Source organism: Artibeus jamaicensis, unplaced genomic scaffold (assembly GCF_021234435.1).
Source record: "Artibeus jamaicensis isolate MK-2021 breed Jamaican fruit bat unplaced genomic scaffold, CSHL_Jam_final contig_456, whole genome shotgun sequence".
Taxonomy (NCBI): domain Eukaryota; kingdom Metazoa; phylum Chordata; class Mammalia; order Chiroptera; family Phyllostomidae; genus Artibeus; species Artibeus jamaicensis.
In genome coordinates this window covers 4,554,796-4,576,267 of record NW_026521839.1, presented here as the reverse complement: position 1 = coordinate 4,576,267, position 21,472 = coordinate 4,554,796, and the positions used below count along the sequence as shown (strand labels likewise).

The 21,472-nt window shown below is 43.9% G+C and overlaps 2 protein-coding genes across 3 annotated transcripts in view; both read right to left on the bottom strand.

Moving 5' to 3' along the window:
- Nucleotides 1–21,472, bottom strand: part of LOC128627598 (protein diaphanous homolog 1) — a 59,355-nt gene that overhangs the window by 36,134 nt on the left and 1,749 nt on the right. The gene's annotated exons all lie outside the window — the stretch shown is intronic.
- Nucleotides 11,899–21,472, bottom strand: part of LOC119051020 (protein diaphanous homolog 1) — a 42,327-nt gene continuing 32,753 nt past the window's right edge. For both annotated transcript variants that reach the window (XM_053666447.1, XM_053666448.1), the window contains 11 exons: nt 20,711–20,774; nt 19,440–19,579; nt 18,007–18,115; nt 17,450–17,560; nt 17,165–17,283; nt 16,469–16,585; nt 15,749–15,864; nt 15,167–15,231; nt 14,454–14,633; nt 12,828–13,517; nt 11,899–12,066 (listed from right to left, as the gene is read on the bottom strand). In XM_053666447.1, the coding sequence (XP_053522422.1) occupies nt 11,914–12,066; nt 12,828–13,517; nt 14,454–14,633; nt 15,167–15,231; nt 15,749–15,864; nt 16,469–16,585; nt 17,165–17,283; nt 17,450–17,560; nt 18,007–18,115; nt 19,440–19,579; nt 20,711–20,774 (1,864 nt within the window). In that variant the 3' untranslated portion in view covers nt 11,899–11,913. The remainder of the gene's footprint in view (nt 12,067–12,827; nt 13,518–14,453; nt 14,634–15,166; nt 15,232–15,748; nt 15,865–16,468; nt 16,586–17,164; nt 17,284–17,449; nt 17,561–18,006; nt 18,116–19,439; nt 19,580–20,710; nt 20,775–21,472) is intronic.

Here is a 21,472-nt window from a genome sequence, read left to right as displayed (position 1 = left end):
GTCCTGATACACTGAGGTTGAGGGTCTGATCCCCAGTCAGGGCACATGTAAGAATCAATCAATGAATGTATAAATAAGTAGAACAACAAGCTAATGTTCTTTCTCTCCCTCTCCCTGTCTCTACAATCAATAAATTAAAAACTCTGGTACCACTCTGGCTCCCCAAAGAAACAGGGTCACGGGGTCTTGGTGGAAGAGTCCCAGATCTCCTGGCATACCTCAATATTAGAACAGTGAGTAAGATCCCCAGGAAATAACAATGAACTTTCTGTGAGGGTAACCGAGCTCTGCAACCATGGAGGCCACTCAGCACCCAGTAAGCCGTGTCCATTAAGCTCTACACGAGTTCTCTGATTCTAGGAAGAGGACGGAGGACAGAGTGAGAGGGTCCCGTCACGTGACAATGTAAGAAGCTGCCCAGGTGGAGGGTTTCTACTTGACACTCCCTCAAAGTTGTAATAAACACGAGAGAAAAGTTCAGCACCACAAGGCCATTTGTAGGTATACACCGTAAGAGGGAAAAACAGGTAAGTAGCACGCCAAATGGTCAGCGGGCCTTCCTGTCCAAAGGTACCCAGATTCCCACCCCTGTCCTCTTGGCCAAAAGAATACCGATCTGCTAAACCCCACAGAACTACATCATCATGGATACACAAGCTGTAAGGAGGGATGGAGCAACCCGGCAGAAATGAATAAACCTGAAGGCCAGGAACAAAGCCAGACAGAGTTCCAAGTGACAAGAACCAAGCACTGAGTTAGAAAGAAGGCGACACAAATGGGAATCTGAAATGGGAGCTGCCAAGCAGTATTAGAAATCTGGGCACTTCACAAAGCATGGCTCATTCGGACAGTACAGTCACTGCATTTCTCACACTTTCCCAGCACACCCAGGAAGGTGACTCAGTGAGGGAGTGCTAAGAAGAGATTAGCTGCAGAGATCTGGCCAGGTAGGGACTGGAAGGACAGGCGGTGCCCTGAGCAAGTCAGCAAAAGGGTAGGACAGGTTTATGCAAGGGAACAGTTGGCTAGAGGGCAGGGGAAAAAGGATCAGAATAGGGTACCAGGAATAAAGCCCTTTTCTTTCTTAAAAAATGGATCAGGTTCTAAATACTGCAACTGGCTGACATATTTAAAAAATTCTCTTTTAACCTCTATGTTCCCCTTGATCTCATTTTTGTACTCTGAGATCTATTTTTTGAAGAAATCAGGACACTGATTTCTGGTAAAAAGCAGAGTGTAACAGAGCAGCACTGTGACAGTCCCCAGGCGCAGGCACCTCAGGGGTCTCTGAACTTTCCTGCCTTGTCACCCCCTTTCACTAAATGCCGGACTCTGAGCCCAGCAAATCTGGGGGCCGATGCTGGTGTGGCATTTATTTGCTATGAGATCTTAATAAGCAAAGGATGTATTAATTCTGCACTGATACTTCTGCTATAAAATGAAGGCAGTACTTATTAGGCTGCACAGTTTTAATAATTAGAAATAATAGGCGATAAGCCCCTGTTGCAGTCTCTGACAGTGGATAGGTATTCTTGAATAAGACAGAACCAGAAGGCAAAATACATCTTCTAGGTGCTTGAGGCATTTTTAACCTGCACCATCTCTCCCGCACCCACTTAAATACTGAAGAAACTGCAGATTTCTAAGCCATTCTCTGTAACAAAGGCCCCTAGAAATGCCCTCCATCTTACTCAGGGGGCTGGGAGGGGAATTACAAGCATACAAAGAGAACAGATGGAGTAAACACCCAGCCCCCAGCCTGAGTCTGCAGATGCAGCTGCTGGTTTTCGTCATACTGCTGTTTTTTCCCTTCTTTGTTCCTAAGGTAGAAGCCAGGAAAGGGTGGGGAAGGAGGGGGGAGCTAGGGTGGGGATGAGGGCAGGACCATCGTCAGAGTTACTGAAAGTCACCTGATGTCCTCCTCCAATCCCCAGTCTCTGACCTCACAATCTGGAACCTGAGCCAAAACAGCTCAACTGCGCACACCCCGTGGCTGAAAAGAAAAATGCAAGCAGAACAGGAATGCAAGCAGAAGAGGAAGAGGGGCATTCTTCTAGGAAGGATTTTAGCAGTTTTTCTTGCCAAGGGGAAATTTAAACACACACACACACACACACACACACACACACACACACACACGGAGTATCTTATCTCCCAATCTAATAGATACAAAAGAAAAATGTTGCTGAGTCTTAGAACAGAGCTGGGATAACTGTAATATCAGGAGGGAAGGATGACAGCTCTCCTCTTGCACACATGGGGTACCAATGCCCTTCTGCTGTACAGAAGGGGCTCCCTTCCCCCAGGGAGCTGAGAGCAGAACAGCTTTTCCACTGGACTCTGACTTTTCAACAGGCTGGGGTCACTGTGAAGAGTGAAGACACTACACCTGCTTGGTAAGCCTGCCCTCTGCTCTGCACACAGTAACTTACTAGGTCTGACTTCCAGAACCCCCCTTCCAAGCATCCTGGACCTGGAAAATTTCCTTCTTCATCCTTCTGTCCTTCCCATCATAAAAATAAGATGGCCACATTATATGAGGGGGAAAAACCTAGCACCCTAGGGAAAACTCCATTATAGTTTTCTTGTAACATGCCCTTCCAATCTTTTGCTTCTGCATTTTTTTCTGTAAAAACACAATTGCAGCAAAGCTTATACATAATTGTTTCCTGCTTCTCCCACACAGCATTGTATCAGGAGCATTCTATGTTGCTCCAAAAGGTTATAACATGAGCCGGGGTCGTAACATGGGCCCGTTAAACAGTACTAAGTTCTAGAGCAATCACCTTCAGAACAAAGACAGAGAAGCACCCGCCCTGTCCAGGTAGCTCAGTTGGTCAGGGTGTCATCCTGATACACCAAGGTTGTAGCTTCCATCCTCAAATCCATGTTCCTCCCTCCCCACCCACCCTGCCCTCTCTCCCCCTCTCTCAAAATCAATCAATCAATCAAAAACTGAGAAGCAAGGAAAAATAAGTAAGTCACCCCTTTCCTTTAAAGACTACACCCCTTTGTGAAGTAGGATCCTTGTGCTAGTGACACAAAGCTCTGATCTAGAGTATAACATTCCAGTGAACGAGCTAGAGGCCTGGGAGGTCCCTCGGCCTTACTTTTCAAGTCTCTTTTCCTCGTACCACAACGGCTAAAAGGCGCTAGGGTGAGCTGCTGTATTTTTATAGAGTTGGGATGGGTCGCTAACCATTCTGTCGAGTCCACAGGAAAAACAGAAAGAAAAGACACGCACATGCTAAGATGCAGTCAGTTCAATGGCTCACTGCAGTCCGGTTAAACAGGGCCGGGCTACTTCACTTCTACATTTTCATCATAGTTCTCCTTACAAAAGTAACACATACTTCAGTGTTCTCAATGATGGAAAATCTCTATGTACTGATATAAAACTTCTGCAGGATATAGATGGTATGAAACAGTATAGAGACCATCTATAGATAATACGTTACCTTTTGGTAAAGGGAGGGACGATAAGAATCTATATTATTAGCATTTGCTTACAAATACATTTTTTAAAAGACACTGAAAGGAGAATCAATAATTTAATAAAACTGGTAGCTTCTAGGGCAGGGGGATGGGACAGATGAATATAAGGGCGGGAAGGAGACTTTTTAATAACCGTCTTGACTTCTGAACTCCCTATATTACCTATGCAGAAAGACAGCAGGAGAGGCTGAAAGGGAAGCCCCGAAGAAGAAAACCTGAGGTGGGGACACCCGTACCACTCCTGCAAACTAGTCTTGCTACTACTTTGTTTGGAGGGAGATTTGTTCCCTGTAAGAGGACAAGCAAGTTCAGATCCAACAACTCCTGGAGTGTAAGGGATCCTCGTGGTAACAGCAGTTTTCCCCTGAGGCAGCAGTGCGAGGCCGAAGAGCCCTGGATCACCTTCCGCTTTTCTCAGAGCTTCCCTCTGCTCAGAAATTTCCTGGAGATCCCGTTCTTCCTCCTAATCGCGCCTCTGATCCCTACCAACTCCGGGTCTCCACAGTGAGAAAATAACCAGCTCGAACGAGGGTTCCGTCTGCACAGCTGCAGTCCTCTTCATCAGGGCCTGGACCTCCTTCCTCCACTTGCTTCCCAATTCCACCTTTGCTGCACAAGCCTGTGAGGCCTCTCACCATCTGTCCTCCATCCATCCTCTCCAGCCCAATCAGTCCCTAAGTGGGTCCCAGCTACTGCACTGATTCCAGAGAACCTCTTCAAAATATCCTTCAAACATGCCTGCTGAGACCTGGCTGGGGAAATGGCAAGGGAAGAATTTTGCAGAAATAAGTGCCTTCAAAGTAGAGGCTCCAAAATGTTAGCAATCAGGACACAATGACAAATTGTTTCCAAAGTGATCTTGTGTGACCTCCAGAAAAACAAAGATAATACTTGTACAATACCTACTCTGACAAAGACATAAAAATGTTATCACGAGAAAAAGTAGAGAGCAACTTTTAGACTACAGCAGAGGAGGAAGAGAGCAAACGGAAAATGGAAAAATAAAAACTGAAGCGATGAGTCCAGCCGGGTTAATATAACAAAATTACACAGGATACTTGTTCAAAATATACCCTTCTACGGTCCTTGTAATGTGAACTCTCTGAACCTTTAACAAGCTCCTCATGTAATCCTATGCCCGCTAACTGTTGGGAATTACTGGTAGAGACAGACATCTGAGTGCAGGAGTGACTATATGAAGATGACAGAACTTTTGGCAAAACAGATCCCCTATAAGACGATCTAACTCTCAAGACAAAGGACATTTGCCAGAAGTCAGGACTCAAAGGACTTGCCACGAGAAAGGACATTTTGTCAGAAGTCAGATTTGGAATCTGTAGGTGATGGTGGATGGTGTCTGGGGTTTGAAAACCACAGTATTAGTCTGCATCTCTAAATAGTAACACATGCACACATGAGTCTAAATAGCTAGAAAGAGGCTCTAAAACTGAGATTATCTTGGGATAAACACGAGCCAAGGAGCCTCAGAAAGGGTGACTGTAAAAAGCTTTCTGCACCAGTAAATTCTACCCAAGGTAGGCCAGGGAATTCCCTGAAGGAAATAAATTCAGTAGGGTAACTCTGGGAAATTATCAGTATATAATCGGTAGATAGTTCTATTATGTGCTTGAAGTAGCTTATTTGGTAGAAACTGAGCCAGAGATGGAATTATGAATGTGTGTATAATAGGGTTGCAAATATATTTATGATGAACTACCAAGCTGGGAAAATGCAATCCTCTATTTAAGCACTCTGAAAGGAAGGCTATGCTTTCATGAAACTATCAGACTAAAACAAAAGAACATTCTCCAGACTCTGGGCCTCCAAAAGAACCTGAAATGCTCCTATTAAAACCACTAGCTTCCACAGGACAAGATCCTTTTGTAAAAGGGCAAACGGCTTCCTGTCTTAATTTTATGGATCAGTCCTCCAAGTAAATTTCCTTACTGGTAGAGGGCAGCATACCAAGCAGGCTGTATCTGAAAACAACAGGGGCCGCCTCTCTCTAACGTGACTGCGTCACTTACAGACGTAACAATGACACATCTAAAATAGAAGAGATCCATGTGCCATCTGGTGGCGAAAAGGAGAAACACACAGCAGATATATCAAATTCCTCCAGTTTAGCAGGAATTAAAGTTTAATTCTCTTTATCTGATGACTCTCCCTTAAATCTCCACTAGTACATGGAAAAAGAAAAATGAAACTCAGACAAGCACAAACAAAACAACACAAGCACTTTTTAGAAAGTTGTATAAAGAAGAATTTGAGATGAGATGACAGATAACGCCAGAGACAGTTTATGCTATACCTATGTACCTCTGTATTTCTTCAAAAAGAATCTTACCCATTCCTTTAGTAGATATGATAACCACAGTAACTGTGGGGGGAGAGGGAGATTTTGTATTTTATATTTCGGTGTACACCATACATTTGTTGAAATGAGGGTGCCGCCTTAGTCCAGGAACCATCATGACAGAGCGGAAGACCCAGAAAGGGGGTGAAAGCAATAGTGGAAGTCTATGGAAGTTCCTCCTCTGACTGTTTCAATTTAATCAGTGAAAAAGAAGGAAAACAAGATGATGGAGGTGTTGGGTCTTTGAGGAGTTTAAGGGTGTCAATCATTTAGGAAAGTAGGAAATTGGACGGACAAGAAAAGTTTGCTTCCTGACTACCTGGCAGCATCGAGCGCCAAGCAACACTGCAAAGGGAGCAGAGGAGAGTCCTGAGGAAAAACAGTGACGCAGGAGAAAGAGTAAGGGCATCTGCTGCCGTGGAAGCCGACTGAGGCCAGTGCATCGAGGTGGGGACGTGGTATGTTTTCCTCTACCCACGTTCGCCTGCACGGGTACTGGTACAGGGTGGATGGAGAGAGGGGATTAACCTGGACTGTGGTCTTACCAGACAGGCATGCTGAAATGAGAGATAATGGAAGAAAAAAATAGAACAAAACCAGTACAGTGATTATGGTTAAGCACGGAATTTTAGCTGAGGAGGTGAAATGCAGTGAACAGTGGTGGAAGAAGTAAACTGGAAGTCACAGTGCGGCTGGAGGACTGTTGGGGTCAGGGTACAAGACAGCAAGGCAGAAAGATGGAAGGTAGGTGGTAAGAGACTGAGATTGTGGAAGGGCTGCAGTTACCGGGGCCTAATACTGGGTAAAGCAGGGTAGAGGACAAGGTCACTGGAAAGGGTCATTCAAGGGACTGCAAAGCAAGAAAATTGGTGTGATCACAATCCTTTTGTATCAGAACTGTTAAGAAAAAAGACAAGCAGGTTGGGGTACTGCAGAGAGCCACCAGGAGCTACACTAACTGAGAGGTAAGGAGGAGCGAGTTGGGGTGTTCGTAAATGAGACCACGAAGAGTGGTGGGTGATGTAACTTCATGTCGTGAGATTTGAAACGATGGGTTTCTAGAAAAAAAGTGGAATGATCTGGAAGTAGCAATAAAGAAGAAGAGGACATCTATCCCATCTCCAGACCCACTGATGTGAGGGTTACCACAGAAACCCTGTGGCGGGAGGACCCCACAGGAGAGGGGCAAGAGGGAAAGTGGTGCCGAGGGGAAAAGGCGTCTTTTCCCCTCGCCTGGGATGACAAAGTGAATGACAGCAGACTTTGCCAGTGACGGACCCTGAATTCCAGAGGACACAGTGGACGGGCTCCGAGAGTTCAGGTGGGATGCAGGAAACAGGACAGCAGTTATACAGAACCTTAAGGGAGGTGAGAGCGACCTGTGAGCCTGGGCAGCTTCCTGGGGTGAGTGACGTAAATGGTGTTAGATCCAGGGATCCGAGGCAAACAGTGATGGTAAAGGAGGGGGCAGTTTAGGTCCTTTTTTTATACCACTGAGGATGGGGAGATCATGACCGGGGGAACATGTGGTGGTCATGCCCTGCGCAGGACTCCTGGTAACCCCAAGTGACAGCGGTGGATTAATGTTTATAAATTACAAGGAGTAATAATATTTCGGAATCTCCCAATTATTTTGTACTAACAGTCTGATCCTACTCAAAATCCAAGAGAAGTTAGTAAATAAAAGAATCCCAACAACTGCCCTAATTTCATGTATTCAAGAGGCATAAGGAACTGACCAAACAGACGTCTGTCTGCCAAGACCCCCTGAGTAAGGTGGAGCACACTGAGCTCCTACAGAATCTTATTTCTAGAGGCCACAGGTGCAGAGGCTATAAAGATTCAGCAGGACATTTCCTGATGAAGACCCAACTGGGTGGGTGCCACTGACTGGACAGAAGAGAATCACAGGGAAAAGGAAGAAGACCCCTTTGGGGACTGCCTCCCCACCACAGGCTCCTATTAAGGCCTGAACCCTGAAAGCCCTGGGACAGCAGCAGACAGGTAAACTATCCACGGCTGCCCAGAGCTCAGACTTGTGGGCAACGGCACAGACCTTGGGATGTGGACCCGTAAGGTCTGAACCTGACTAGGAAACTTACCATTCATGGAATTCTCAGCTCTTGGTCAAGATCTTGCTTTCCAGCCAAAATTCTTTCTAAATTACTGTCATTAACCACTTGGGCTGATCTGAGGCTCACAGTTCCCATAAATCACTTTGTATTTTAACAGGGAAGAGACCATCTAATGCTATGAATTGTCCACTATACACCGACTAAGGGGCATTAACTTGTGAATCTTAAGAACCCAAAAGATTTCTTAAAAGGAGTAAACCTAAAAAGAACATCAGTCATCACTTAGCACTGTTTTAAAATGTAACAGTTTTAATGGGGTCAAGTCATCCATGAGAGAGGAAGCATCGAAGGCAGATGAAAACCACCTTGTGCACACACAGTGACCTGAGGCCACCACTGTGACCCGAAGGACCCCTGGGGGGGGGCGGTGGAAAAATCACCTACTGAGCCTGTTCCCAAGGAATTAAAGAAGTAGAATCAACAAAGACTCCTTTCATGATCATAAAAGACTCCTTACTGATCATCATAAGGGAAGTGAGAAAGTACTAGAAGTTTTATAGCACTGCCTATCAAATCGGAACTCAAAATATTCTCTTGACAATGTATCTATAGGAAGTCAAGAGTTTAGAAACAAGAGAGTAAGTAACCTTTGAGAGAGAAAAATGTGCATGAGGACCGGTAGTATAAATTTGAGGACCATTCCTTCTCTTAGCTCTCCTCTTAGAACAAGGTACATGCCACCTTGAACCTTAATGAAGCAGTACCTGATGACCTTTGACTATAGGAAGCAGATGTAAAGAGGTGGATGTTTTCTTTAATGTCCATTCCTGGAGAAGCCAATGAGTATAGGGGAGCTTTTAGGCAGAAATAAAATGTAAGGGAGATACAGCTATGTTTAACAAATACCAGTTGTGCTTAGCAACAAGCAAGAGCGGAAACAATGCAATATTATGAAAACCTAGTGTCCAAATAACTTCCTCATCGAGAATGGCAACTACTGGGCAGAAATCATCTAAGCAGAACTACTAGGACCTCATAAGCGTGTCTTATTCTCCAGCTGAATTAGTTGTGCTGCAGCTGAATGTGCAGTAATCAGAATACAGCTCCTCTTTACCCCTAAATATCCACTCTCACTTTTCCTAATCTAATGTTATTCCTTTTTGTACTCCTAAGAGCCACACAACAATGACGTCAGTAAAACACTGGAAATCCCAAGAAGAAATGATTTGTTAAAGGGAGAAGCACTTGCTCCATGGGGGGGGGAATGAATGAAATCGTAGACGTGGCGGGGCTGGAGGGAGCTGGGGGCTCTGTTGCATCCAAGTGTCACAGATAACTGCCAGAGCTGTCTGCTGGTAACTGTTGATTGGTTACTTAGTCAGATTACTTATGACTATAGTTGATGAGAAAAAAATCTTTCTAGGAGTTTCTTAAAATGACTAGGATTTAGGTGTCTGGAAAATTGCTCATGATTTCATAATTTCCAAGAACACCTTCTTAGTGCTTCCTAATGAAAAGATGGGAAATTAAGACAGTGTGCCAATTTAACACCTGAAAGTCCTACCTAAAAGTAAAGCTAGCTACTTACAGACTAAAATAAAGACTAATCCTGGCTGATGTAGCTCAGTGGATTGAGCACCAGCCTGTGAAACAAAGGGTCACCAGTTCGATTCCCAGTCAGGGCACATGCCTGAGATGCAAGCCAGGTCCCCAGCAGGGGGCATGCAAAAGGCAACCACACGTTGATGTTTCTCCCTCTCTCTTTCTCCCTCCCTTCTCCTCTCTCTAAAAATAGATAAATAAAATCTTAAAAAACAAAAAGGACTAGTTACAAATTTCCTTCATCAAAACAGGAGCAATCTACTGATGATTATTACTACACGAGAATCCATACTGCCAATAAACTAAATGAACAAATTCATACTTATTTTCAGATTAAGATACAGAGATTTCTGCACCGGCTGGGTAGCTCAGCTGGTGAGAGCATCATTCCAATACACCAAGGTTGTGGGTTTGATCCCCGGTCAAGGTATATGTTTCTCTCTTGTCCTTGCCTCTCTCTAAAATCAATCAATCAATAAACCTTAAAAAAAAAAAGAAGAAGATACAGAGATTTCTAAGAATAATTTAAGAAAAAAAGCCAAAGTTGTTAGGAAGTTAGAACCTTCAATGAATAGAAAGTTGTCTCCAGGGCCAAAGTTGAGAGCTGAAGGAGCATTAATAAGTTTGATTACACTGTTGAAAATAACAAGAAAATGAGACCAGGTCTGAGGGATATAACACCAGGGAAAACCACCAGGCCGTGGGAAACCCCACTACAACCAATGGGAACACAGACATACGGGACGAATTCTTCTGGAGAGGGACCCAGGCAGCGTACATCTGCAGTGGCGCCCAGAGCCCGGCCACAAGGAAGGAACGTATGCCAGGGGCCAATATAGCAATGGATTCTGTGAACTTATGAATCAGCAAATCATCTGATTTTGATGTTCACTGTCAACTGGTCTTTGTAGATGTACTACAGCAGTATAAGTGATCAGTATCACAGCATTTTTAACTAAGAGGGTGAAAGTAATTCCCTGAGCTTGACTTGAGTTTGGCAGGTGACAGCTCTCTTAGAAGAAAAGGCACTCTGCCCCAGAAGCTGGGGCAACAAGACAGGCCTGGGCACTGTGATGATGTTATACTCCTACACCCCCATGAAACTACAGGTCACCAAAGGCACCTAGCAATCTGTCGGCCTCCTTATGAGAACAAAGTGTAGCCTGGTCCCATTAGATCACTTAAGGAAAAACATAATAATCGACTTTTAAAATACTTATTTACTGGGCAGGCGGGGAGGGAATGCTCCTTAGTTGGAGCATTTATAATAAACAATAAATGCTCTAAATAAACAAAAAAAACTAGAAACACAGAATTATCAGAAGGCATATCACAGGAGCATGAAACCCACAAGAACTAGGAAGTGAAAGAAGAAGGCAAGAAAGATCAGCAATACTAAATAAAATAAAGGTGAAAACATGACGGTGAAGAAGAATGTATACGAAAATGGACCAGAATTATATAAAAGAATGGACCGAAAGTGAAGATTCCTGGATCTGGTTATATAACCTTGGACAAGCTACCTAACTATTCAGTTCATATATTCTACAGAGTGGAGATAATATACACCCCGCCTGTCTCATAAGGCTTCTTTGTAGGTCAAATAGGTCAAGTTATGTTAAAACACTTTGAAAATTATAAAACACAACACAAATGTAAGATAATGGTATTATTACTGAATTTGTCCCTCACCTTCCAAAGAACAAATAAGTATATGATAGCTTAATTTTTTCTGTCAATTAACGTCACAGCTACTGTTCCTCCTGTACTCTTAAAAACAAAAGAAAACAAAAAGCTAGCAAAAGAGAAATAAGCCCCATTGCTAGTTTCAATTTTCCAAAGAGAAATTCCTTTACATTGGTTTTCTCTAATAGTCAAGAGATTCAACTAAAAGGCTCTTCCATATTCTTACCTTTTGATGCTTCAGGAGCGAAGGTCCGGAAGGAGAAAATATCAGATATTGGAAAGAAATAGAAGAAAGAAAATGAATCACATGTGGTTTGTTACTGTAGACAGTCACCCAACCGCCTGACCTATTAAAGACTCTGCCCAACCCTTATCAATTATGGATGTAGGTCTGGAGATAGCACCTTAAAGTCGGTGCCAGAATCGGTTCAAGAGCATCATCAGAATGGGCCCAGACTAAGCTCTGTCACTTTAATCTCATATCAAATTATAATGACATAAAATACCTACCTGCAAAAACACTGGGGTGCTGGTGGGGGGGAGACACCAACCTACATGCAACAGTTCTCTTTCCCAAACCCAGCATCCCCCGAATATAAAAATATTGTATTTTCTTCCAAATTGAAACCCCATCTCTTGTCAACCCTCACCCAGGGAAGGTAAAGGAACGGGAAACCCACTGAAAGAATATTCTAAGTCCTACGTTGGCCCTGTGCACCAAAGGGGAAGAGACTCACTCTTGGTCTGGGCAGAGAAGGCATGGGTAAGTTTGGCAAAAAGTTCATTGTTCTCAAAGCGGTCCTCCTTCACCTTCGTCCAGAAGCAGTTCTGGGAAAGGTCCTCAGCAACAAACTGTGGATACAGGCAGGGTGTTAACAGTTACCAAGGTGAGCCCGTACTTTCCACCCGAGAAAACTGATGAAGACGCAGGCGGTGGCTGGCGGTGATGGAATCAGGAGATGATGCTTCCTTCTGTTTGTTGAAGATTATTCAAATTATGCTGCAGATCCTCCTCCTAACCTTAAACCCACTAGTTTTAGAAACATTACCACTTATTTCACATCTTGCTCTACATTACATATTTTCCCATCAATTTGGCTAACTGTACCAAATTCATTCGTTTTCTAATCCCTAACTTGGTTTCTGGAAGCAAAAGGCTGGTGCAGAAACACAGGGGTCTCCAACACAGAGTGGGAACAATACTGTGTCATGGAAACATATCCTGTGTGCAGCTCATTTACCGAAGGGTGGAGGTAGGGGGCTGTATCCATAATCCACAACTTGAAATCAGAAAATTATCAGTACTTTGCAGACTGGTGAAATGACTATTATCAAACTGTGTGTTACCCTGGCACTCACATCCTCAAAGGCCAAAACCACTACTAAGTTAAGTTGAGGTTTCATAGCAGTTTGGACTCAAAGAACTCTCTAAAGTGATGTCTAGTATATAGGAGATGCCTAGTACCTGCTGAATATACATATGCATGAGTGGCACTGAGACAGACAGATGCGAGCCTCAGGAACAGGAAGCCCCACCATGCAGAAAGTACAAAGTAGGAAAGTGAAGTGGTTTCTGAATGGGCACTGATGAAGAAATGGACAGAAATTCTCACCTTGGACCAGTTTGGCCTCCGGAGCTGCACTTCTGGCTTATAAAGCTTCTTTGGGGTTAATCCATATGGCAGAACTGGGGCTGCAGGAACTCCAAATCCGAAAGGAGGAGGTGGAGGCATACCCATTCCTGGTGGAGGTGGAGGAATGCCAGGGCCTCCAGGAAATGGAGGGGGTGGGGGGATTCCGGAACCACCAGGAAGAGGGGGAGGGGGAGGGGGCATTCCTGGTCCTCCAGGCAAGGGAGGAGGTGGGGGGACGCCAGCACCCCCAGGCAAGGGAGGGGGTGGGGGGATGGCAGAATCCCCAGGCAAAGGAGGGGGTGGGGGGATGGCAGAATCCCCAGGCAAAGGGGGAGGTGGGGGGATGGCAGCACCCCCAGGCAAAGGAGGGGGTGGGGGGATGGCAGCACCCCCAGGTAAAGGGGGAGGTGGGGGGATGGCAGCACCCCCAGGCAAAGGAGGGGGTGGGGGGATGGCAACACCCCCAGGCAAAGGAGGGGGAGGTGGTGGAGGAGGAATGGTACCACCCCCAGGCAGAGGAGGTGAGGGTGGAATAACAGTGCCAGAGTCACTAGGTAAAGGTGGGGCAGGGGGAACAGCAGCACTGCTGGGCGGGGCTGCGGCAGCTGCAGCTGAGAGAAAAGCCATTTCTTTCTTGGCATCCTCCAGCTCCTTGGACAGCTTGGCAACCTAGAAACACAACATCAATGAGAGCACACTTCTCACTGAACCTCAGGGACAACTGGGGTTGGAAGGGACTTAAAAAACGACTTAATCCCAACTTCTCATTTTATACATGAAGGCCACGAAAGGAGACAGACATGAAATGACTGGCTTAAAGTCAACCAGCCATTTAGTGACAAGGTGAAATTAAATTCAGGTCTTCATGTTCTTAGTTCAGCATGCTTTTTAAAGGCAACTGCAATATTCCCTGCAAACTCTCCCTTTGATTAGAAAATGCAAAATTGAAGTAAATCAAATATTCCAGGTATATAATATTAACACATGAGCTGCTATGTAAGTAGTTATATGGCCACATACCGTATTTTGCCATGTATAATACGTACATTTTTGCCCAAATTTTTTAGGAAAAATAAGGATGCGTGTTATACACAGGTATAGTGCTATATACCATGAGTATAATAGTTCTGTGCATAATGTGCACAAAACCATGGGTGTGCATTACACACGGAAAAATACGGTATGTGGTCAAATTATCAGATCGCAGATCATCCAACATTTATGACTGCAGAGAGAGGGTGTAAGGATGAATCTGTTCAGAGATGACAAATAGCAAAAAATAAGCAAATATGAGAACAATTTATTTAGTTTCTACTCCTAAATTTATTGGAAGAGTATTATCTTTATTTCTGAGTAGTACTGTGACTTATTCTATTCTTTATGTTCTTCTGTATTTTTCAAATTTTCTATCTTACATATTACTTATCCCCAACACAACACAAAACGAAACAGTAAAAGATTGTTAAAATGCACATGAGGTAAACAGATGACCAATTAGTGGCTGAACCCTCTCGGGAGCAAGGCGACTCCTGCTCTAAGACAGGCTCGCCCCGCGGCTGCTGGTGGCAATCGCAGGTCACTCTGCCTTCCCTGCTCAGACCTCACCTCCCCTGTGAGCTGGGACACCTCTGCTTCCAGGCTCTGCTTCTCTGTGGCAATGTGCTGCTTTTCAGAATCCAGTACATCCTTTTCTCCTTGAAGACCCTGGAGCTTCTGCTCGAAGTCACTTTCCATCTTCTTCATTTCCACCTGTAGCTCATGCCGGGCTGTTAGCTCCAAGTCCAGCTAAAGGAGAAAAGAATCAGGCTCCCAGTAAGCTATCTGGGCAAGAAGGATAGCATTATTCCCCACGATTTACTGCTTTGTGCCAGTCTTGATTTATAGAGATCACTGACCCAGGGAATGCCTGGGAAAAAAGAACACCATGATTCTGACCTGAAAAATCATGGGTAAAGAAGGGGGAAACTAAGGACCATTTTCACAGTTTATTTTTAGAGTTATAATACTTTTAAAAAATAAGATTTTGAAGACATTTAACCAGGACAGCCATGGCGTATAATCACAACCATAAAAGGAGTCTTTAACAATCAGAGAGAAAAAGGAACTCAGACACACTGCTGCTCCTGCTGTTCCAGGGAGAAGAGGCCCGAGCGCGGCTGAGCCTGAGAGCACCCGCCGAGCCGCAGGAGTGCCATCTAAGAACTGCGACTGTGTGCCGAGTGCTTTAAAAATATCTCAGGTGTGCTTTACATGTCAGAAAAATAACAACCTCAGGCAAAGAAAAATACACCTTGATTTTTAAAATTTCTCACACGCACCTTTTTTTCCAGCTCTGTAGCTTTGGCTTCAGATTTCTCTACCTTTGTTTTATCAATCATTTGACCTGAAAAGAAGAGTTAGAAAGTAAAGCTCCCAATCTCTTATTTTCCTCTCTTACTACCTAAGCCCTTCAATATAACTAACTGCAGGGCAGGGAGGTCTTTGGCCCTTTTGTTTATTCTTATTGCCCTTCTTAGTGGTCTGCACCAGATAAAGAAATGGAACTATCAGTTAAATTCAGCATCAAATTTCTGAGTATCCATTAAAGCCACCATGCTGGGTGGCGTGAAGAATGCCTATAAGTCATACTTACGAATCTTGGGGACCAGCAAGAATCCTGGTTTATAGCTGAAGTCCCTTCAAAAGGGGGCATAGTGTGTGAGACCGAGTTAAATTTTTAGAATGGTGTAGAAATAAGTTAAAGGCCTATATATTCTTAACACAGATGCTGGTTAACAACTAAGAAAGGGCCAAAATACAAATACCCGGGGACCAGAAAGAGACCTTCTCTGAAATTTTCACTGATGCAAATGAAAGGTAGAAGCAGTATTTGAAGGAAGCACATAGGAAACTACACTTACCAATCAATCCCTCAATATCAACCTTGAGGCGCCGGCACTTGAAGTCAGGATCAGCCCCGTTCTTGCGCAGAACTATCTGGGAAATACATTCTTCGATCAGCCTATAGTACTGCGGTCTACAATAGAAACAAATCAAGATTATTACAGAAAAGGCGCAATACAGTTTTCAGAAGTATTCGGGATCAAGAAAAGGTAACTGCTCCGACAGTGCAGGGGCCTGAGGACGGGAGTTCTGGAAAGGGCCTTTCCGCACAATGAACAGAGGCACCACTGCCTCGCTGGGAGCCCTTCTTCCACGTCGGCTACCCCGCCTCCTTCAGACGACCAACACTTCGCGGCATCTGCCTCCTAGGGCCAGTCCCTTCCCATCTAAAACCTCAGGCTGATCCTCCGTGTCACAGATAGTACAACTGCTAAATCTCTACTTTCAGGTGAACTGAAAGACCTTTCAACTTACCTCCCTTCGCTGTCTTCTTCTCCCTACACTACCAGACCCTCCAAAAGAGAATGGGCACTTTGCCTTACACACTCTGACCTCTGCCCCAGGGATGCCTTTCAGTTGGATTAGAGACACCAATGACAACTCCCTTTATATCCATGACTAAAAATGAAACCTAATCCTCACCTTTTTTTCCCTTTACAGACAATCTTTGAACTTAAGGGCTTTGCTCTCTCTACTTAGGTTGAAGTTCGAAACATCCCACAGGTATGCCATCTCACCTGGCTTCATAGTCATTTCGGACCAAGAGGAGGTGCTGCAGGATGGACAGAAAGTGTGGCTCTGCCTTCGAATCCTTCACTGTGTTTAAGAGAATCTGGAAGATTTCACTGAAATCAGTGGAAAACAGGAAGAAGCTAAGGAAAGCATATATTTAGATACTATGACAGGTGGCTTGCCCAACTTTCAGGAAAAGTAGCAAGATGCTCTTCTATTCTAACAGCTGTTCTTCCTGTAAATATTGCTCGAAACTTTAAGCTCTATAAACTTCCTTTAGCAGGGGGACCAGTGAATTGGCTTGAAGATCAATCAGTAGACAGAAACTAAAAGATAAATGCCACAAAGTCACTGTGGCAGTATCAACGGGTAACCAAATTACTCCCTCTGCGGGTCTCTGGAATACGTACAAGAAAGCAAAAGATAACCCCACTCCCTGACTTACATGTGTTCTCTAAAAACCAATTATACATCTTAGTAAGCTAAGCTACTGTGTGTTCCAGGAGGTCTAAACTAATTTTGCGGACTGCTTCCATGCTGAACCGCCCTCAGATCACTTTTCCTAACTTCCCTGGTCCATGCTGAGGTCAATAACTTTAACAGCAATTAGAAGACACCTGCCTTATCTACTAAGAAGACATACAGGCTACTGTCAACTGAGTATCTCCTGTCTTGATTGAACCCAGTCAGCAAAAGGATATTCCATCTCCATTCGAATGTCATCCAGCCGTGCCTTCAGGTCGTAGGAGTCTTCCTCCCCTTGCTCATCAAACACAGCCAACTGCACTCTCATGTCTTCATTTTCAAGCTTCCGAAGGTCCTGTCCACAGCAAAACCAGGAGTCAGGGAACCCAGCAATGCTGGCCAAAAACCCAAGCCTTTCAACCTGGTTTTCAAACTGAAAACCAAAGCGACCCCTGGGATGACTGGGCTGTAAGAGCAGGAAGGAATCAGCGAGGCCTTTCTAACGAAGGGCTGCGTCTTACCTGCAACACTTGGTGTAGCCCCAAGCGCATCAGCTCACTTCGGATATGAACTCGGAAGTCAAGTTCTTCAGCTGGGGTGATGAGAGCATTGATCAGCTGCAGGCATCCCACCTAAAAATTTTAAATTCAGCAGCTATGTCAGTGTTAACACCTAGATACCAAGATTCCATTCTCTTTACATGGATTCTGAGGACCCCAAATACAATCTAGAAAATGAGGTACAGGACTACAAAAATGAGCTTCTGCCAGAGCAGTAAGGCCTGGTTTGAGCAGGTCTGGAGAGCACAGAGGTCTAAACAATCTCAAGAATTTGTTCTAGGCCTTGGTTTTATTAACTTGTAAATAAATACCATTCCTTTTTCCCACTTCGTAATGAGAAACAGTTCTTTCTCTGCCTTCTTGGAGAGAAGGATAACCATTTTCCCTTCCTTACAAATTCTGAAATGTAAAATATATTGTTGGGAACCATACCATGTGCTCTCTTAAAAGGCCAAATGAACTTAAGTCTTTCTATGTTGAATTCTACTCTTGGGCCCAGGTTCAGGGGAGGTACATGCCTTGAGTGCAATGGAGGTCCCACTTTTTAGTCCATCCAGCAGTGGCTGAAAACGTTCCACCTCATCCATCTCAGCTCTCTCTGTCATTGCCTCCAAAACCCGTTCATTCCTGCCCAGGAGAAAAGAAGAGAGTTGCACAGGTGCTCTGAAGCAGACAGGTGCAGTGGGAGATTACGCAGAGACGCCGACCGGACAGGAAACTGAACGTGGTCAGTGCTCTCCTCGCCACCCAGAACAGGGGCCAGAATCCGCTGGAAGCTAAGAATCGTCTCTTCAGAAAAATGTGCCTTAAAACTCATCCCAAGACTCCTGTCTGTGGGTACCAAACTAAGACCCCTGCTCAATAAAGTATAAATTGGTACAGTTTCTAGAGGGGCATTTAACAATAGCAATTTTGAATGCAAATAATATTTGGCCTACTTCTAGAAATCTATCAAACATAAATTCATAAATGTGAAAGAATGTATGTACAAGCATATCCATTATGGCAACATATGTAAAAGTTTAAATTCTTGTTACCTACAGCAAGAGCCACATATGCTTTTTTTTACAGTCTACCTAAAAGTCTAGCAGTGAAAGAAATGTTAAATAAATTATGGGATATACCGTATTTTTCGAACTATAAGATGCACTTCCCCCCAAATTTGGGAGGACAGTGGATGCTTCTTACAGTCCGAATGTAGCTTGCCTGGCTCACTGGGAAGGGGCTGGCGGTGGTGGAGCGGAGTCACAGGTTATTGAATATTTCATCACATTTTTTTGCTTCAAAAGTTTTCTCCTATTTTCCTCTAAACCCTAGGTGCGTCTTAAAGTCTGATGCATCTTATAGTCCTAAAAATACAGTAATACTAGAAAACGCTAAATAGCGACTAAAGATATCTATAAATGTTGACACAGAAGGATGCCCAAGATCTACTGTTAAAAGAAACTGAAAAGCATAAATGGTATGATTTAGCTTTTGTTAGACCCCTCTGCAAGAATAAAAATATACCCTGTGAGTGGTTGCATACACATGAGGCATCTTTCCCTAGTTCTGGAATACTACCTCTTAGAATCTAGGAAATGCAATATATTTGTCTGTGCTAGAAAAAGATCTATGAGACAGTACCAAGCCATTAACAGTAATTAACTCTGCAGAACAGGATTTGCCAAAGGCACAAGGCTGTTAAATTTTACTTTATATAATCCTGTATTATTTGCATTTTAAAAACAATGTTGTGTTGCTTCTAAATATTTTTTTTTAAATGGAAAGATTGTTAGCTCCCATCACCTAAAAATCTTTCTTAAATGTAAGATTCAGTGTTCACAACTGGGAAAGAATACAGTCTTACTTAGTATTTAAGACCAAGTGGCCACCCGAGAAACTCTTTTCCTCCAGACTAGGGAAGACAGTAAAAAGAGAATGGAGGAGGGGGATAATCCCAGTCACACACATGTCCTCCGGCTGTGGCAGGATACAAAGAGCAGAAAGCAGCTTGGCCGCATCGATCATCATGTTGGGAACAGCAGGGTCCATGGCCCTGACCAGCAGCAGGATTCCTTCTTCCGTCTCTAACATGGTCTTGATTCCAAACTGGCAGGATAAGAACAGAGAAGGTAGGCTTAAAGACGACAGCATCAACCCCCAGGCAAGGCTAGGAGTCATTATGGGTTAAACAGTATTTCCCCCCCAAATTCATACATGGAAGTTTTAACTCCCAGCACCTCAGAATGCAACCTTATTTGGACATAGGGTCACTGGCAAATGTAATTAGTTGTTACAAGGTCACACTGGAGTAGGGTGGGTCCTTAATCCAATGACTGCTGTCCTTATGAAAAAGGGAAATGTGGACATAGACACAGAAGATGCCATGTGAGCACACAGGCAAACACTGGGGTGCCGCATCCACAAGTCAAGGAAAGCCTAAGAGTGCCAGCAGGCCGCCAGCAGCTGGAGCGAGGCAAGAAGCACACACTCCCTCAGGTTCGAAAGGAACCAACCCTACCAACCCTGCTAGCACTCGATCTTGGACGTCTAGCCTCCAAAAATGTGGGACAACACATTTCCATTGAAGACACCCAATTTATAGTACTCTATTACTGTAGCCCTAACAAACTAACATACGGTAAAATACTTTTCCCAAAAGAGTGAAACAGAAATGAGCATAGGGAAATACTTTGCTAGTAGATAACATAACAGAATTCTATGTCTTCCAAGAGTTAGAAATCTTGGATTTTTATGTTTCTTTTTAATGCCCCCCCAACCCAATGAAATAAGTTAATTATAACACAATTAGACAGTGAGGAAGATAAATTTGCATCAAGGAACAAATAATCATGGGCTCCCTGGGCTTAAATACTTAAAAAACAAACAAACAAACAAACAAACAAAAAACTTTCTATAGTATGACCGAAAAAAAAAACAAAAAACCCTCAGACATAAACCTTTCAATAACAGTAACTGCAAGTCAGGAAATTCAAGAATTAGACTTAGAAACTATAAAAAGAGAAAGAAAATTGAGCCTACCCTCTGAAACAGACATTACAACTGGGGAAGGGGTCTAGAGAAGCATGTACATGTGGCAATAAAAAAGTTACAGTACTAAAAGGGAAAGCTGAAAGTCTTGAACCTCATACCCCTAAGTCCTGTTTGGAGTTTGCCGATAGAAGAGAAAGAATAGGGGGTCACGATGGGGGGTTGGCAGGAAAACCGGAAAAGTCTTACCTTGTTATTCATAAAAGCTTTCAGGCAGCGAATGATCTCATGCTGGTTACGGCTATCATAGCTCCTGCATGCAGAAGACACAGTCACTGAAGTCCCTTTATTCTACACCCCTCTCCCATCTGACTTCTCAGTCTTGCAAACAAGGGTCTCAGGAATATCCCCAACCAGTACTGAGTAAACTCTAGCCCGAAGCCACTGTCCTAAAACACTGGCCAAAACAGGTAGCGGAAGAGGGATCACCACTATAGACGACCTTGGTTAATCCTCTCAAAATCCAAGATTCAGTATTACATAAAAATCTTCCCACTCATTCCCTCTAGGCTCCTAAGTGCTAAATTCTGTCAGCATAACATTGCATCTATGACTGCCTTCCTTATTACTTCAAAGGTTTGAAGTCTATACACTCAGGAGGTACAGGCCCTGTGTTTTATTTTGGAAAAATTACAGAAAGTAAAGAAGTTGCTTTGGGTCAGGCTGGCTTTGAGGTAAGCTAAGATAGTCCAAGGTACACCAAGAATTAGTCTAACTCTGATGACTGTCATAAAGCTACTTCCAAAATGATGAAGTATAAGACTTCCACATGAGTTCTGACCCAGATCAGATCACAGGAGAGCGCTGGACTAAATCAGACCCTATTTCCCGGTTAGATAAGGACCTAGGCCGAGAGTCATAATCTTATGTGGTATATACAGCCTGTGTTATTCATCATAAAATTGAAGTTCCTTCTCCCTTTCCTGAATTCAGAATCATCACTCATCCTCA